This window comes from Lontra canadensis, unplaced genomic scaffold (assembly GCF_010015895.1).
Source record: "Lontra canadensis isolate GAN:19392208 unplaced genomic scaffold, GSC_riverotter_1.0 scaffold2, whole genome shotgun sequence".
Lineage (NCBI taxonomy): Eukaryota > Metazoa > Chordata > Mammalia > Carnivora > Mustelidae > Lontra > Lontra canadensis.
The window spans coordinates 67,317,365-67,330,900 of NW_022630996.1; the positions used below are offsets into that span (position 1 = coordinate 67,317,365).

General features: G+C 33.6%; 1 protein-coding gene across 2 annotated transcripts in view; it reads right to left on the reverse strand.

Moving 5' to 3' along the window:
* Positions 1 to 13,536, reverse strand: part of DBF4 (DBF4 zinc finger) — a 29,557-nt gene that overhangs the window by 10,776 nt on the left and 5,245 nt on the right. For both annotated transcript variants that reach the window (XM_032875918.1, XM_032875909.1), the window contains exons 3-7: positions 9,942 to 10,121; positions 8,620 to 8,670; positions 8,057 to 8,126; positions 7,782 to 7,858; positions 717 to 753 (exon numbers count right to left, since the gene is read on the reverse strand). In XM_032875918.1, coding sequence (XP_032731809.1) covers positions 717 to 753; positions 7,782 to 7,858; positions 8,057 to 8,126; positions 8,620 to 8,670; positions 9,942 to 10,121 — 415 coding nt within the window. The remainder of the gene's footprint in view (positions 1 to 716; positions 754 to 7,781; positions 7,859 to 8,056; positions 8,127 to 8,619; positions 8,671 to 9,941; positions 10,122 to 13,536) is intronic.

Here is a 13,536-nt window from a genome sequence, read left to right on the forward strand (position 1 = left end):
CGTAAAGGTGAAAAATTTTAAATCAAACCATCGTTAAGTCAAGGACCATCTGTATCCATTATCTCTTTCATTCCAATTCAGTTTTAAGTCTCAAGTGAGCTATTTTACAATATCAGTTCATTTCCAAAATGACAGAAATTCTGTCTACATTCTGAGATTCTTAAAATGAAGGGATTCCCCCAAAGGATCTATGAATAGAATTCAGAAGAATCATGAGCTGAAACAGGAAAAAAAATCCAATTTTTATTTTCATCGATGTCTAACCGAAATTTAACACTTCCTCTAGTTATGCATATAAGCAACAGGATCACAGTGGTCTTAGCAGTGCCTGTAATTCTGAAAGCAAATGAAATACCTTCATATTAGTTTTACAGATCTCAAGACATTATTTATGCTCACCACTTCCAAAATTATAGTAGAATCACTGCTAGCACTTGTTTTAAGTGTGTAAAAAAAACCAAGTATATCACCATTTCATAATTAAAAATTTTCTGACAACTGAATTTCATTTACTGACTTTCTCAGTAATCTAGTAATTTTTACATGTTTTTTAAAAACATTATTCTGAAAAGGGGTCCATAGTCTCAAAAAAAATTAAGACCTATTGAACATGTTCCTTGAGGAGTTGTTTACATGATTTTTCAGAGGATTTTTATAAGATCTGTTCTACTTTCTAAAAGCATATCAAATACACCTAAGGATTTCGAAATACTTACTTCTTGCTTTCTGTGTGCCAATACCTACTCTTTTTCCCTAAAAAAAAAAAAAAAGAAGAAGAAGAAGACTGCATTTGAAAGTACAATGAAAACAGCAACTGCTCCTTTTTATCCTGAAGACAATCATACAGGAAAAGAACTATATAAAAGAAGGGTAATTACTATAGTTTTGTTGGGGAAAAAAGAGAAAACTTGCTTTTTCAAAAATCAAGTCAACGAAAGAAATGAAACAATGAACATAATACAAGCTCACTTTTACAATACACCCAACAAATACCTTGCATTCTAGCTAAAATTGTTTTTGCCTTTACAGAAAGAAATCAACCAATGAGGAAAAGCTACAGTTAATAAAATAATCTAAAAATAGTCCTAAGGTTATTTTGATGCCTTTACTGAGCAAACTTCTGTGATAGACTAAACAAAGGAATTATTAAAGTACTTATTACAGTCTGTCGATTCTTGTCAAGGTGGAATATGTCCAACACGGTCAAACAATCCCACTGATTACTACTGAAACTCTGGGGGAAATACAATGAGCAACTACATGGGGACTAAAAAAAACAAAAGCAGGCATATTGTAGAAGGAAGCCAAACTCAGAGAAACTACTTTAAGGGGGTATATTTCCCAACCCCTTTTTCTCACAATGTTGCCTGAAGGATAAACCTCTAATTACAGAGTTGGCAGCAAGTAGTGGAGCCAGGAAAAAGACTCTAAGGTAAGGGCAAATACACTTAAAATGATGGAGAGATACAAATTCTCAGCAGAAAAACTATAAAAACAAAAAACAACAGAAAGGAAACTGTAGAAGTCTAGTGAAGACTAGTATAGAAATCAAGTGAAAAATACATGATTTGAAATACAGAATTAACTGGATGGGCTTGAAAACAGAACATAGATGAACAAGTGAAGTGTCAGTGAACTGGAAGACCAATGAATTGAAATCTTTAATTAGAAGAACTGAGAAAAGAAGAATGGGGGAAAAAATGAACAGTACCCAATAAGTACCTTGTATTCTAGGCTATAATTAATATAAAAAGTCTAAATTTAGTGTTATTGGAAATACAGAAACAAACAGAACGGTGAAGAAAAAGAATTTTAACAAAATAGCCCAAACTTTCCAAACACAGATTTATAGTTCTAAAAATCTTAGTGAACAACAAACAGAAACATCTCTAAGTAACCCAAGCCAAGGCATATCACAACCAAATTGTTGAAAACCAAAGATAAATTAAAAATTTGCTAAGTACATAGGGAAAAATGATCATTATTTATAAGAAAATAACAATCTGGGGTGCCTGGGTGGCTCAGTGAGTTAAGGCTCTGTCTTTGGCTCAGGTCATGATCTCAGGGTCCTGGGATTGAGCCCCGCATCGGGCTCTCTGCTCAGTGGGGAGACTGCTTCCCCCTCTCTCTCTGCCTGCTACTCTGCCTACCTCTGATCTCTCTCTCTCTCTTTGTCCAATAAATAAATAAAATATTAAAAAAAAAGAAAAAAACAATCTGAATGACTGCAAATTTTTCATCAAAATTCATGGAAGCCAGAATATAGCTGTAGAACACCTGTGAAGTACTGACCTAAAGAATTTCTTATTCCTAATTTGTTATCCAGTGAAAAGATCTTGCAGGAATGAGGGCAAAATAAAGACATTCTCACATTCTCTTCTACATGACTTTTTCGAGGAAAAAGGTTAACACGCCTGGTGGGTTTATCAATAAATGCAAATGTAACAAAAATAACTCTATCATAAAGACTAGTGGGGGAGGATAGAGAGCTCAAAAAGTTTTAAGGCTTCTATGTTTTATTTGAAGTAGGTTAAATATTAACCCTAAAAAGACTGTGAAGATATGTAGATATAACTACACAGATATAGTTAAACCTAAGCAACCACTAAAACAAAAAAACATGAATTTGGCCAAAAAGCCAATAGAAAGATCTTCAAATAATCTGAAAAGCAGCAGAAAAAGAAGAAAACAAAGGAATAAAATGCAGAGAACACTATCAAAGAAATATTAGTATATTGGCAGGCCTAAATTGTACTAATATTAAGTATAAGTCATTAAAACATACCAATTAAAAAAGATGGCCAGATATGATAAAAAGACAACTTTCCAACTGTCTGTAAAAAACCAATTTTAAAAATAAATACATAGACATGGCAAATGTAGAAGGAATAAAAAAGACCATGTAAACACTAATCACAAGGAAGCCGGAGTGGCTGTGTTTTTTCAAAGACCTCAGAACAAGAAATACTAAAAGGGACAAAGGAATGTTATATAGTAACAAGGTCAATTCACCAAGAAGACATAATAATATTAGATGTGTGCACATCTAAGAAGGCTCAAAATACACAAACCAAAAACTATGATAGAACAAGAAGGAAAAATACACAAACCCACAACATATTTGGGAACTTCAATACTCCACTCTTTCCATAATGGCTAGACTAAGATAGAGTATCAGTATGAATACAGAAAAGCTATGCAATTTGACCTATTTGACATCTATAAGAATATTCCACCCATTAACCTCAGAATATACTTTTTAAGTGCCCATGGAACTTGCTGGCATTAAGACGGACTATATTTTGGGGGTATGTGAGTGGTTCAGTGGGTTAAGTGTCTGAATCTTGGTTTTGGTTAAGTTTCATGATCTCAAGGTCGTGAGATGGAGCCCTGTGTTGAGCTCAGCGCACAGCCCGCTTGAGATTCTCTCCCTCCCCCTCTGTCCCTCTCCCTGTACAACATGTGTGCTCACTCTCTCAAATAAGTAAATAAAATCATAAAAAGAAAAAGAAAAAAAGACTGGATTCTGGACTATACAAACAGCAGTAAACTTAAAAGAACTGAAATCACACAAAGTATGTGACCATACATATGGTCAAAGTATTTGACCATAACAAAATTAAAACAGAAATCCACAAAAGCTCATTCATTGCTGGTGGAAATGCAAAATGGTACAGCCATTTTGGAAGACAGTTTGGCAGCTTCTTACCAAACTAAACATACTCTAACCATATAATCCAACAATCATGCTCCTTGGTATTTATCCAAATGTGTTGAAAACTAGTGTCCACACAAAAACCTACACGTGGATGTTTATATACACATAATTTACTCATAATGTCAAAGCTTGGAAGCAACCAAGATGTCTTTCAGAAGGTGGATGAACTGTGGCAAATCCAGACAATGGCATCATTCAGCAGTTTAAAGGAAAAAAAAAAAAAAAGATCAAGTCATGAAAAGACATGGAGAAATTTTAAATGCCTATCACTTACTGAAGAAGACAATCTGAAAAGGCTATATATTGTATGGCTCCAATTATATGACACGTTGGAAAAGGCCAAACTATGGAAAAAGGATCAGTAGTTGTTAGGAGTAAGCGAGGGAGGGAAGGAGGAAAAGATATAGCATGGAACATTTTTATGGAAAATATTCCACTATTCTGTAGGTTACTGTGATGGCAAATATATATCACTATTCATTTGTGTGAACCTATACAATGTACAACACTAAAAGTGAACCCTAATGTAAACTACGGACTTTAAGTGATGATGACTTGTCAATATAGATATATATACATATATATAAATATATATAACATATATATTATACATATAAATATGTAAATAAAGTTCATAAGTATCTATGAAGTTCTACATAAAATGTATGGAACAGCAGTAAAGCAGAGCTCAAAAAAAAATTTATAGTAGACCTGGTTCTTTGAAAAGACGAAACTGATAACTAGCCCAACTAAACAAAAAGGGAAAAAAAGCAATAATGATCTCAGGAATTAAAGATGTCATTAAGACTCTATAAACATTAAAAGCTTAATACGGGACTATTACAAATAGATTTGCCATCAATTTGACAGTTTAAACAACAAGCACAAACTCCTTGAAAAACAAACTATCCAAGTGCACTCAATAAGCAATAAATAACCTGAATTTCTTTTATCTAATAAAGAAACTGAATTCATAGTTAGGAATTTTTCAATTAAAAAAAAATATAGGCCCAGATAACCTTCTTGGTAAATACTATCAACACTTAAGAAATAAAAGCAACTCTACAAAAACTTATCTAGAAAATATAAGTGGAAATACGTTCCAGCATTTTATGAGAGCAGCACCACCCTGACACTAAAACCAAACACATCAAGAAGTAAAAGACTAATATTCCTCATGTAAATATACAGAAAAAAATCCTCAAAGTTTCAGGTAAAATGAGAAAAGAAAATGAGAATGAGAAAAGAAAAATGAGAAAAGAAAAAAAACCTCCAAGGATTTTAAATAGTGAAGCGCAATACATTCATTCAACTTTTTTTCTAAAAGATAAAGGCTAACAAGAGCATTTAAGAGAATATAATGCCTTAAAATTTGTATGTCTTTAGTGTGCAGAAGATTTATACATGTCCATTCAAGATCCACAAATGCATCTTTACTGAAGAGGTTATGTTTTAGTACTTGACAAACCAGAAATTTTCCAGAAACATTTTCTTTTTACATACAGAAAAAATTTTCAAGTATTAGAATTAAGTTGACCAGTTATACATTCTGGATTACAGAGATATTTGGTATTCTAATCCCTTTGGTTTTGAGAGAAAAGTAAGATGTTTCACAGGTATTTATCACACTTGTCATTGTTTTTGTTTCATGAGGGCAAATACTCCTAGTGCTTCACACCTAATAGGACTATCTGTTAAATACTGATGATTGCATGTGTAAACAAAATATTCCTGAACACATTTTTTTAGGTTTTATTTATTTATTTTAGAGAGAGAAAACACACAGTTGGGGAGGAACGGATGGGGATAGAAAGAGAAAGGAAAAAAACCTCAAGCAGAGGTTTAGACACGGGGTTCAACCCTGAGATCAATACCTGAGCCGAAACCAAGAATGAGAAGCCTAATTCACTGAGCCACCCAGCTGCCCCTCCCTGAATACTTTTTTAAAAAAAAGATTTGAATTGAGAGTGAGCAGAGGGAGAGAGAAAGAATCTCAAGCAGACTCCCTACTAAGCACAGAGAATGACGTGGGGCTTGATCCTATAATCCTGGGATCATTATGACCTGAGCCTAAATCAAGAATCAGGACACTCAATCAACTAAGCCACCCAGGTGCCGCCTGAATACTTTTTAAACTATGAACGGTGACCTTTTAGCAGATTTAATATCAACTCAAAGTTGTGACTAGTATTTTTAAAAAATGAAAATAGAATACTATAAAAATACTGGCACGAATCGCATTAAGGATAAGCAATGTCTCATGAAACTTGTTTCAAATATATATTTATATACACTGCATACAGACAGAAATAATATACTGGTGTATTCTGAAACCATAATGTTCTTGTGGGTTTACATTTTCATACATCTATTTCTACATACAATCCAAAAAATCTTTATATGTATTTAGCTTACTTCAATCAAGGAATATTCACCCAGTACTTTATAAAAATTTGGGAATAGCCATTTGGAGGGGTTTTTTTTTTTTTACTTGTAAATAAAACATTCAAAGTATTAATACTTTTACTTAAGTAATAAGTAAACTGTTCTTTTCTGTCTTTCCTATCTTATAATAATGTGATTAAAAACATAAAATTCATAAAGACTTTAAGTGTGTGTATAACACTCATTTATGGCATAGTCATGATATAAAATAGGTTTCTTACTACCAATTTGTTCAAAAGAATTCAAAATCCACTGTCCAGGGGCTGCCTGGGTGGCTCAGTGGGTTAAGCCTCTGCCTTCAGCTCAGGTCATGATCTCAGGGTCCAGGGACTAAGTCCCACATCAGGCTCTCTGCTAGGCAGGGAGCCTGCTTCCTCCTCTCTCTCTCTACTTGTGATCTCTCTCTGTCAAATAAATAAAATCTAAAAAAAAAAAAAAAAAAAAAAGGCCACTGTCCAAATGTCAGTCTTGCTAGGACACATGCTTTACTGGCAACCAGAAGGTATTTCTTCTATCTATTCGATCAGGTTACTTTCCTATTAATCTTTCAATAATTTTCCAAATCCTTCCAGATAGACTTAATTCCTTTATATAGTGTTGCAAGGTCCTATGTGAAGTTGCTAATTTTTCCTGCTTCCTTTCTTATCATTCTCCCACTCAAAAATCAAGTTGTATTACATTACAGAAAATTTCCCAAACATGCCAAGGTACTTATGGCTACACGTCTTTATATATACTCATCTATACACGTTTCCTTTTAGATTTTAGTCATTTAATTATTGAGTGAAGAAAAAGCAGACCACAAAAGAATACACGGGTATGAAAACCATGAGACAACTAGGATGAGAGAAGTTGCAGAAGAAAATAGGTAAATTAAAGGAGGAAATGAGCAACAGCTGATAGAACCTAAATGGTTTTAAAAACTGTTAACTCCATTTGGCAAATCAGTCAGTAGTTTTATACCTCATAGGTTCAAGAGTGAACGGGAAGCATAAAAGTGGGGATTTAACAAGTCTGGATGATATAAAGATTGGAAAGTAGGGAAGGATATAGATTAAGAGAGGTTTTATTGCACTTATTTCCAAGGAAGAGCCTTGATTCTGTATAGAGGCTTTGAGGAGAAAGCTAGTTTTTGAAAAGGGAAGAGACAACATATGGAAACATTAGGTCTAACACTGTAATGCCTAATGCATTTACTTAGCAAACATTTTGCGGTCAGGCCAGATAATCATAGTACGTAGCAAGACTTTGTTATAACACCATCTACAGCAATTTAAAGTATATTATACATATTAGAAGCTTTTCATGCAATAAGCCAATTATGTTTTCCTTCAGAATGAACTAAAGTGGCTGGTTAAAAGCAACAGCAACCAAAGAAGAAAAAAAATCCCAGAAACAACTTTTACCTCATGAGAAAATCCTCAAAGTTAAATGATACAGGATAATACAGGATACTCAAATAACGGAAACATGAATACAATACAAAGGTTTTTACCCTTAGGATATTCTGGCAGTAATACTTTCTACTTGATAAGAAAAATTTACAGATTAAAAAAAAACAAAAAACAAAAAACCTTGATCACTTTAATTAGTTTAAAAATTAAGGAAAATAACATACCACATCTCTTACAGAAGTGCTTGATTTCTTGAGTAAATATAGTTCTTTTTTCTTCTGTTCAATGTAGTACCTAATGTCTTCATTTAAAAAAAAGGCTTAAGATTAGCATTTTCACCTTTAAAGACTGCTATTTTCTTCATATTAGATTTAGGTGAAATAATTACCATTATAGCTATCTCTTGCTATCAGAATTCTCTCTATGTAAAATCAGGAACCAAATAGCACAAATTAATACTTTTAACAAATACTGTCAAAAAAACTGGTAACATCCTTACCATCAATATGAAGAATTTTTACTCCCCATGATAAGGCATTTGATAATATACTATTTGAAGGAATAAAATCCTGTAAAATAAAAAAGGTTTAATAGTTTTTCTAGAAAATTACAAATTTAAATGAGGCTAAATTTTAAAAATTATTTGAAGGTTACTGTCACTTAGGTGGGTATTCAGAACAGACTCTATATAGCTATAATAGCAAGCAGTACATCAGTTTTTTTCTTTTGGAATTTATAAATTAACCCTGTTTAATATATTCCCATATTCTTGACAACTAAGTTGTCAAGAATGCAACTTTAGTCTTACAGTTAACAGTTTCAAGAAAGTTCATTTAAAAATACAAAAATGCCATAAGCTTCATACAATTACAGTAATATTTTAAAAGGCCACAAGATGGAGATGTTTCTTCATGAAAAGTAGATTCTGTTCTTTGCAAAATGAGATCTAGGCTGATATTTTCCTATTAAAATGAGGAAAGGAAGATTTCAGGAACATCTCCATTTCCACTTAAGTTCTTAATAAAAGAATATATACAGTAAATTTTTATATTTCATACTTACATGGTCCTTGATAGCTTTTTCAACTAGTAATTTTCCTCTGCTCAAACATACCTATAAAAAAAAAAAAACAGAGCTCAAACATCAAAAAGTTGTAAAACAGTGCCTCATTGGAAAAAACTTAAAAGTATAAAATAGCTAAATTAATTGATAAAATCTATAAATTTTAATATAACATTTTAAATAGGGGACATTTATTTGTATAAGTCTTAATGAATATCACACAATGAAGTATAGTAAAAGGCAACTCCCTTAGGATCTTTATAATAAGACCTATTAAAAAGTTTCCTTCTTTTTCTGAAAGAGCATCTAAACAACTGAATGAGAACAAAGTGAGAACAAAGCCCAGTTTTGTAGTAAATTATCTATAACTAACAAGTTCAGATTCCAATTTTGTATTCAAATGGAGACCTGAGAATATTGTATACACATACACAATTTATTTTATGTATATATATATATAGTTATTTCTCATTTTAAATACAACACTGGAAAAGAAATTGAAATGCTATGACCAACAATTAATTTGGAACTAGTCACTAGTATATAATCTCATTCCTCCAAAAAAGCATGAAAGTGAAAAAATACATGAGCTTTCCTTGACTTTTCTTCTTGTACATATTTCTATTTTTTCCCCCTCCCTAATTTATCCCTCACTGAAACTTCTAACTTGTCAATAGAGATGTGATATCAGTAACTAAAAAAGGGGCTGGCAAATCTTTTCTGTAAAGGGCCAGAGAGCACGTTTTAGGTTCTGTAAGCCATATAGTACCTGTCCTAACTATCCAATATTTCCTTTATAGCAGGACAGCAAGCAGTTACTATGTAACAGATCTGGCTGAGTTTCAATAAAACTTTACTTATGGACTTTGATATCTGAATTTAAATTTGTCATAAAATATTCTCTCGATTTTTGACCAAGCATTTAAAGATGTAAAAGCCATGGTTAGCTCAAAGGCTGTAAAAAACAGGGACAGTCTGGACTTGGCCCATGCCAGTTTGCCTACTCCTGCTGTGACACAAAGAAAAGGGTTCCATTTCTACTTTAAATAATGATCTGCTGTTACTTTTTAGTTGTAATTAACTCTTAAAAATAAAAGCCATCCCCAAAAGGCAAAAAGTATTATTTCAGCAGAGTATGACCCAAAGTATTAGGAGACAAATCACCTTTCTATAAGATAGTAACCTTATTGACTGGAAAGCCACCCATAATGTAGATATTGTTCTACCTACATGAATTCTGCTGCCAGTCTGCTCTTGAAAAATCATTAGATACTCAGGCTATAGCCTTTCTGAACATCTCAAAGCACATTTAAGAGACTTACTGAATCTGGAGATTTAAATGAACTTCCATCATGGCTGGGATGAGGTGAAGTTGTTTCTGCAGTATATGCAGATTCTGGACTTGGTACAGGAGAAATTCTTCCCAACGTTTGTGCAAATTTAGCCTCCTTTTTATTTGAAATAAGGTAACTGATATCTTTGCTGAGAAATTCTTCAACTCGCTAAAGGAAAACAAAGTATTTTCAAATAAGCCATATAAACCATAAACTGTTTCATATTTCAGGTACAGCTTAAAATACCAAATTGACATATTGCAATTATTTTGTAAATTGGTGGTTTTTATACTGTGTTCCTCTGAATCTAAGTTTTGAGGAAGTACAATGGGCTTTCCAATAACAGCCAGCATATGCTAGATACTATTTTTAAGTACTTCATATATCCCAATTAATTTAATCCATATAACAACCCCATGGTACTAATATTACTAATATCCTCATTTTGTGGAAAAGAAAATTAAAGAGAAGTTCAGTGACTTGGTTGAGGTTACATCAGCGTAAATAACAGAATTTGAATACAGATACTCTGATTCAGTCTATGCTCTAAATGTACTACTGTCCAGTAGAACTTAAGGCAATGATTAATGTTCTTTATTAGCACTGTTCAATATGGTAGCAACTCACCACATGTGGCTACTCAGTACTTAAAATGTAACAAAGGTAACTAATATGACTGAGCAATTAAATTTTAAGTTTTCTTCAACATAGTATTAATTAAATTTCAATACCACATATACCAGATGGCTATCACACTGGGCAGGACAGTTCAAATCAGTTAACATCTTATCATAAGACTTTAACAGGAAGAAGGGGATCCTTACTCTCAGAGCGTAAGACTGAAAATAATTTCCCTACTAAAATGTCTGAAAATCACTGCTTAAATGCCTGAATTTATAAACCCAAGTACCAGATGTCAATGTTCTCAAACATCACTCCCATCCAAGGGCAGGAATATTAAAGTAGAAATAAATACTATTAATCATTATTTTCATAAATGTAAGATTTCTGTAATATTTTAATCTACATTTAGTTTCTATAGGATCTCATACCATAAAGGGAAATAAAAAAAAAAGATGAAGCAAACTATGTAACAGATGAATTAATTCCATCTAAGCGATTAGGTAGAATTTGCTGCTTGCACAAGTGGCCCCCTTGGTTAAGTGTATATCACTACTTCCCTTTTGTCTGAGCAGCATTTTCATAAACTAGTAAGTAAGATATCCACATTTATTTATTTCAGGGATTACAAACTCAAATGCTCACAAGGGCCAGGAGGAACATAAATGCACAATTTACACATCAAATGCTTTCTTAATTTTCATAAATATGTGGCCTTAGCCTTGCCAGAGTTTCCAATTTTTCAAAAAGAACATACTCTCCTACATATTTTTATTTTTATTTGATGGACAAAAATCACAAGTAGGCAGAGAGCGGGGGTTGGGGTGGGGAGAAGTAGGCTTCCCGCTGAGCAAAGAGACTGATGCAGGGCTCAATCCCAGGACCCTGGGATCATGACCTGAGCCGAACAAAGGCAGAGGCTTTAACCCACTGAGCCACCCAGGAGCCCCTCTCTCCTACGTATTTTTTTTTTTTTTAAGATTTTATTTATTTATTTGACAGAGAGACCACAAGCAGGCAGAGAGGCAGGCAGAGAGAGGAGGAAGCAGGCTCCCTGCTGAGCAGAGAGCCCCATATGGGGCTCAATCCCAGGACTCTGAGATCATGACCCCGAGCCGAAGGCAGAGGCTTAACCCACTGAGCCACCCAGGCGCCCTCGTATTTTTTTTTTTAATTGTGATAAATATATATTAAGTTGACCATTTTAACCATTAAGATGCAATTCAATGGCAGTTAAGTACAATTATAATGTTGTGCAACCATCACTACTATACATTTCGAGAACTTTTTCACCATCCTAAGCTGAAACTATCCATTAAGAGTAAATGAAACAGGATGGGATTGGGAGGGAGACAAACCATAAGTGACTCTTAATCTCACAAAACAAACTGAGGGTTGATGGGGGGAGGGGTGTTGGGGGGGGTGGGGTTATGGACATTGGGGAGGGTATGTGCTATATTGAGTGCTGTGAAGTGTGTAAACCTGGCGGTTCACAGACCTGTACCCCTGGGGATAAAAATATATGTTTATAAAAAATAAAATTAAAAAAAAAAAAAAACAGTAACTCCATCTTCTCCTCTTCCCAGCCCCTTTTAATCCATGTTCTACTTTGTTTCTATGAATTTAACTATTCTAGATAATTCACATAGGTGAAATCCTATAATTGTCCTTTTGTGTCTGAGTTATTTTGCTTAGTACAGTGTTTTCAAAGTTCATCCATGTTTTAGCAAGGGTAAGAATTTCATTCAACCTTGAAAAGGAATGAAATTCCATTGTATGCACACACATTTTGTTCATCTATTGATCTGTTGATGAAAACTTGGGTTGTTTCTACCTTTTGTCTATTGTGAATAATGCTTGTTATGCACGTAAGTATATAAATTATCTCCTCAAGGTCCTGCTCTCAATTCTTTTGGATGCAACTTCTGTTTTCCACAGCAGTTATACCATTTTACAATTCCACCAACCTAAAAGGGTTTCAAACTCCAAATATTCTTGCCAACATGTATTTTTTTGATACTGACCATCCTAACAGATGTGACATGGTAGCTTCTTCTGGATATTAATCACCTAATCAGATACATGATCTGCAAATATTTTTTCTTCCCATTTTGTGGACTGTCCTTCTACCCTCTTGATAGTAACCTTTTAAGCACAAAACCTTTTCCTTTTTATTAAGTCCAATTTATCTATTTTTCATCTGTTTGCTATACCTTTGGTTTCATATCCAAGGAATCAACACCAAATCCACTGTCATAAAGCTTTTCCCCATACTTTCCTCTAAGAGTTTTAGCTCTTACATTTAGAACTTGACCCATTTTTAACTAATTTTAGCATACGATGTATGATTCTTTGCAGTTTTCCTAGCATCAGCTATTGAAAAGATTGTCCTTTCCCCACTGAATGGTCTTGGCACCCTTGCTGAAAATCGATCATATATACGATGGTTTATTTCTAGAGTCTCTATTTTGTCTCTATGTCCTTATGCTAGTACCACACATTTCCTTTGGTTTTCCAGTTCCTGTATCAGTAAACAAAACGTCTTTTACGGTTTAGCCCCGATATAACATTGTTTCTTGCTATTTCCCCCCCATCTAAATCCCAAGCTCAAGTCACACAGTAATATCATTAGTTGTTCAAATTATACATAAACTATATTCTTCCCTTTATTTAGTTTGTCCATCCTACCTGGTATATTTCTACTAGACTTTCAAGACTTAGGTTAAGTTCTATCTCTGCTATGATTCCTAAAGGCAAAGTTAATCATTTTCATCTCTATATTTTTTTTCTAAGTAGGCTCCATGCCCAGGGTGGAGCCCAATGTGAGACTTGAAGTCACAACAATGAGATCAAAACCTGAGCTGGGATCAAGAGTTGGACGCTTCACTGACTGAGTCACCCAGATGTCCCTCTTCAATTTATTCTAATGATAATTTCTACATAACTTCTGTTAAAGCACTGG